The sequence below is a fragment of the Lissotriton helveticus genome, chromosome 1_1 (assembly GCF_964261635.1).
Source record: "Lissotriton helveticus chromosome 1_1, aLisHel1.1, whole genome shotgun sequence".
Lineage (NCBI taxonomy): Eukaryota > Metazoa > Chordata > Amphibia > Caudata > Salamandridae > Lissotriton > Lissotriton helveticus.
Window position 1 is genome coordinate 1,157,720,191 of NC_136057.1, and position 6,000 is coordinate 1,157,726,190.

Below are 6,000 nucleotides of genomic sequence, written 5' to 3' on the forward strand. Positions count from 1 at the left end.
TTGACTTTTTGTTCTGTATACCTATGCTGAAGAGAAAGTGTACTTGCTAGAGAGCCTTTATTTAGCAATTTAGAATTATTTCGCCTCTACACTTGTTTATACTTATCTAACCTTTGTATACATGTACCATTATTGCTAATTAACCAATCTGGTATTGCTACTGTGAAATGCTCTAATGTCCCTGAACTATGTTTGTGCAGTATAAAACACATTATTCAACTAGGTGTATGCAAAAGAATAAACTATATCTTCACTATACAAAAGAGTAACACTACCATTCTCTGGACCATGCATTCTCCCATTTTATTTCTTTCTTTCAATGCTAATCTGTTGCTTACCTTCATCCCCAAACACCACAAGCGCCATAAATGGTAGGTAAATCCACCAGATGTACAGGTCTGCTTACACAAAGCTTTACTTTTCTCTTTGGCTTTATTTAGCTAAAACCAAAATTAAGAATCAGGCCCAACACCCTTCATTGTGTACAGAGTATGATTAGCTCTCAATACAAAGGAACAATCACCGAACACACACAAACACTCATCAGGGCTTTAAGTGGGATGAAAAAAGGAATGGGTCTCCAAAAGGGGCGTGGCCTATGTAATTAAGGACATGGCTTAAACACAAACAAGTGCTCGAAAAATCACTCTACCACAGGCATTACTGACTTTTGACCTTCCTCTCTGAAAACAGAGCAAACATGACAAGATTTAACCCCTTCAGTGCTAATGACAAGGGTAACTCGTCATGTAGCTCCCATTGATTTCAATGGAAAGTCAATGGACCTACATGCATACCCCTTAGCAGCCAAGTGGTTAAAGGCATCTTTATTGCTCACAAAGTGAAAGAGCAATAAAAAATGCCATTAAATCATGTTATCTTGTCACATTTGCTGGCTTTCAGAGACAGAGGTCAAAAGTCAGCTTATCTTATAACATTTATTTTTCTTTCTGTGAAATAAGTTAGAGGATTTTATAAAATGAACTATATGACAATTGAACTGTGCAAAGTATGTTAAATGAAAGGCTGTAAGATGGCAGGCTTTTTTCTAGCACAACACTGAAATAGCTAAGTGAACTGTTCAAATATATTTCACTAGTTATGAAAACCCATTTTTGGAATTCTGTGATGAAAACAATATTTTTATAGGATCAAAGCAAGTTAGAACCCTTTACTTGGTGATGGGCAAATTTTTTATATTTTTGCTAAAACCCAATTTCCAAAAATAGTTTATGCGCTATTATCAGTAAAACTACAAGTTAGTGGGAACGTTTTTGTGACCATTTCAATGGAAAATATGCTATCTGTAAATGACAATGCACTATCACATCATGCTTTGGTAATATATTTATGGAAAGTGAGCTTTTAACATGAACTTGGAATTATTACTGCTCCTGCCTGGATGACAATGTTATTAGTGAACTAAGAAGGAAACCAGAAATCATGTGTACCCAATTAATGGGCTTGATTCTCGTTATATATGGAGCAAACATTTAGTCTAGTAAATAAAAATAGATTTTTGGACAGCAGAAATAGTGAACTTGCATATTTGAAGGTGCTTTCTTATTTGATAATAAAGAAAAAGGCGGCTACATAAGACAAAATATTTGCCCAGGATCACACAATTTGAGACCAGTTCACGGGTCAAGTACATTACAGTTAGGTTGAGTAGATTATTAAAAGTTACTAGACCTGCAGGTCTAGTAACATTTTAATTTTTCGAGCCCTGACAAACTAAATTTCTATGTTTTCCATAGTGTGCCACCCAACAGGTATATTGGTGCCTCTCGGAACTTTTTGTTACTGCATCCAGATATACGGCAACTGACCCGACAGAATTTAGGAGCACGACTATTGGCTTTGTAAAAGAATTTGTTGTAAATATTTAATATTGAAAATGTTTTAAATTATGAGACTGTGAATTAAACATTCCTAAGGCCAATGGGAGGGTTAACGGTCTTTAGAGTGTTTCAATCCCTCCCATTATGTACTCACAATGTTAGAAACGTACATCCTTTTTCTCTCTACATTTCCTCTTCTATGTGTTACACCTCATCTCTTTGGCATCCTTTTTTCTACTCTCCTGAATGCAGATGCTCGCTTCTCCTTCACTTCACCCCCCACCGCAAAACAGCATACCCACTCATCAGTTAGCACCGCATTTTCTTTTACTTTCGCTTTATCAGTATTTTGACAACAGTTTGACACTGTCACATACACATAATCAAAAGTGCAACTAGAATACATGATCCCTGCGCTGTGCGCTCTACAGAAGCGCCAAGGTCTATAAGACATGGGGTGGGCAGAATTTGCGTAATCGCGTTACGCAAATCTCCGCGAAACTGTACCAAATCTCCGAGAACACGCAGAAATTTTGCGAACGCGCGGAATTGCTTGTTCACTTTGTTTTTTTACTGTTTGCAATCGCTGTTTGCGTGCTCGGGGGGGGAAATATCTCGCGAACACGCATTTTGAGAACGCGAACAAGCAAAAAATGTTGGGCAATTTTGCGTTCTCTGTGGAACACTAAATTACCCAAATTCCGCGAGCGGAACAAAATTTACCGCCCAGGCCTATGTAAGACCATCTAGTCCGACTACCTTTTTGAACAACTGAGAACCTCGCACAGACTCCTTTAACTTCAACTCCAGAGTCTCAATCGTGGACCGCTGTAAACACATACAGGTGACTCAAAAAAAGTATGCATTATACACAAGCAATATACTAAACCCCAAAAATAGAAACGTCAAAACTTGAAATAGCAAGCAAGCGAGGGAATGCAAAATTAAGCTTAAGTAAAAAAAAATTGAAATAAACTGGAATTAAATCGTTGGCACTGATTACTTTAACTTTTATCACTTTCATTATTCAAAAATTGCTCAGTGTTTTGCATGCCCTGTGACACCGGGGAGTGAGGGGGGCAAAGGTCTGCACCATGCAGGGCAAAAACGGACAAAGTGGCCATGTTAGGGGTGCTCAGGAACAGGGTATGAAAAGCAAAAGGGTGACATTGATTTAAGGTGATGTTCAGTACCTCCCCGAAGATGTTGAGCAAGGAGGACACCTGTGCCTCGCGACATATGACCGCCTCCTCCAGTGTTCGGAGCTCGGCCTCGGAGTAGCCCTGATGTTGAAATGCCATGGCTCTTATGTCTTGCACAGGGCAGGTTCAGGCAGCTGACGCATACCGCATCAACAACACACGTGAAAACACAACACCGCCGCGTCCTTTCAAAGCCAGGCGGGCTTGTCAGCTCCGGAAGTCACGCGAGACTTCAAGACCAATCTACCCCCACCTCATAACCCAACTTCCTCGCATCAATCACGTGCCATGCATGGGCGGTGCGAGCCTCCGTACGAATAATATTACGGAGTGACTGGTAGTCTTTGAACCGTGGCTACCGCAAGAGCTGACCAACGCCGACTTATGTCATTCCTGCTCGTTAGAAGTCTGCTGACGAAGAAAAGCTCTTAAATTGAACAGGAGAATAATCCGAAATAGACATAGAATTGAGACCGAGCTTCACATGATCAGTTCAACGATAGAAAGGGAAAAGGGACTAATTACGCAACTTTTGTCTGGTCGTAACAGCCATCTTGAAATGGTCAGTAAAGAAGTCTTTCTGGGTAGCGTGAGTAGAGCAACAGCAAGCATTGCCAAAGTTTCAGATTGCTTATGTGTGACGTTTTCATAATTTCAGTGTAATTATGAGTGTCTTGAAATTACTATCAGTGGCACTTTCTCGAGAGCAAAATCAAACAACGGAGACAAGAAAACATATATTTCAGAAATTACACCCATTTGAGCAACCAGAATCAGTAAGAAGATCTTGAAACTGATGTAAAGCACCTGAAATGGAAGGGCACTAACCGAGTCTCCTTGTAAACTGATCATACAGTAAAACAATTTTGTAACTGTGGTATTATACAGTAAACATATCTTTCAGCGGCAGTACTTTTTAACTTTTTTTGCACATATGCAAACACACGCAGTTATATACAAAAAATATACTTACTGGATGCCACGAATTGGCACTTGCATTATGCAATAAGCATTGTGCTTTTGAAGTCCATACATACAGTCAATACCTTCTCAACTGGAGAAAACTTATCAATCTCAAACAGCAAAGTGACAGATTACATAGCTGCCAAGGTTTCAGAACGCTATGTGTGACATTTTCATAATGTTAGTGAAATTATGAGTGATATTTCAACAACTATGAGTGACACTTTATCGCGGGCAACATCACGCGATGAAGAGGAGGGAAACATATAAGTATCAAAAATATTGCACCCATTTGAGCAACAAGAAACTCTAGGCAGTCATGTAACTAATGTGCACTAACAGCAGGCAACTGAAAAGCAGGCAGTCAGTATGTGTGTCTCCACAATTCTCAGACTCAGTACACTACATGCCAGGGGTGCAGGTAGCTTAGAATAATCAAAGCATTCGTTTTACTTATTAACAGCCATAGCAAGTTAGCTGAGCTACTAAAACACAGATGCCTTAGCCAGTCTTTGCCCACACTGGGCCCCCCTGGATCCTCCCTGCTGCCAGCACTCAATGAGATCAGGATTCAGAGCATCAGGGTAAACTCCAGGGGCCTCTCTCCAGGGGCCTCTTCACAGAAAGATGTGAGGCCCCATTTGAACAAATGTGGATTTTCTTAATATCTGTTATCCTAGTCTGCATTTGAGGTGATGTTTGATATAAAAAAAAGTCTAGGTAAAAATGAGTGGTACTGATCACGCACTTTGACTTTCAACCTCTGACAGGCACCTGAAAGTTTGATTTCCTTACTTCAGCCCTCATGTGTCTTAGCTGGCACCATTTGAAAGTCACAATCAAATTGGAAAGCTCAGTCAGCACACAGTATAAAGTATGTCTCGCACTCATCCAAGGGTCACAGAGGCCAGCCGTCGCAAATTCTTGAAATTTCCAAGTTTGGACTATGTGCAAGCATGATCAGTGTTTTTTGGGCGTGGTGGAAACAGTTCAGAAATCCCTGCCTTCAGATCCTTGCACTCGCACCACGCACTTAATATTCCGAAAACACCTAAATAAATTCTGCCTCTGAATTTCTTTCTAAAAAATTAATTTCGATCACTGGCAGTTGAAGGATCCCATAAGCATCCCTCAGAGCTCACCGACAAACAAGAGGAAGAGCTCTTAATGTCGTGAATGTACTAACTAAAGATGTTATTTCCTTGGATTTTCATACATGCAACATACATATCCTGCACATATTTTTAGTGAGGTACCTGTTCAAGTTACAAGCCTGAAGCCCACCTCTGCTGGACAAGGATGTAAACTTCATTTGTTTTCATACGAGTTAAGAGCAGGGAATCGACTCTTGACGTCATATCTATTGAGGGAGCCTAGGCTCGGATGCGAGCTCAGTAAAATAATCAATTCCCTGCTTTTAAAAAAATATATATCTCACGGAGGGGCCTATGTGCTACTTAATGCTAGCAAAAAAAAAGTTATGCTACTAAATAAACAAGGGCTAAAATTGTACTTGTACTGTGCCTCAAGACAGCCTACATGCTGTCAATAATGCCTGCGCCACGCTGCACATTGAACTAGAAGTTTTAATGCACAAACAGATGTCATGAAATTAAGTTAAAGTGGCAAGTTGCAGCTTTTGATAATAGCTGTTCAACACTATTTCTACTATATTCATCGATGGCATTGCCAAGCATAGAGACTAACTAGGAGAGTGACATGCTCCAGCCCCCCTCCAGTTGAGACTAGTCGAGTTTGTTATCACACTTACAATCACTACCATTCACAAGGGGCGATTTGGTTGACAAAAGAATAAGCTGTAGCTGATATCTAACACACCCACAAAGTAAATAGAAGACTAGGGCACAGGGATGTAAATGCTCGGGCCAGGGTCGGGAAATAAATGCAGGGGCCCACGTACCATGTAAAACAAATATATCCTCTCTTTTCTTTTGATACGTATCTCTTCTTTTCCACCATAATGCAGGCTGTTG

General features: G+C 40.2%; 1 protein-coding gene across 1 annotated transcript in view; it reads right to left on the reverse strand.

The window, feature by feature from the left end:
* The window catches only part of ORC5 (origin recognition complex subunit 5), a 401,683-nt gene extending 398,400 nt beyond the window's left edge, over positions 1-3,283 (reverse strand). The window contains exon 1 of the mRNA XM_078679036.1: positions 3,035-3,283. Within this exon, the coding sequence (XP_078535162.1) occupies positions 3,035-3,142 (108 nt within the window). The 5' untranslated portion in view covers positions 3,143-3,283. The remainder of the gene's footprint in view (positions 1-3,034) is intronic.
* Between the last annotated feature and the right edge of the window lie 2,717 nt (positions 3,284-6,000).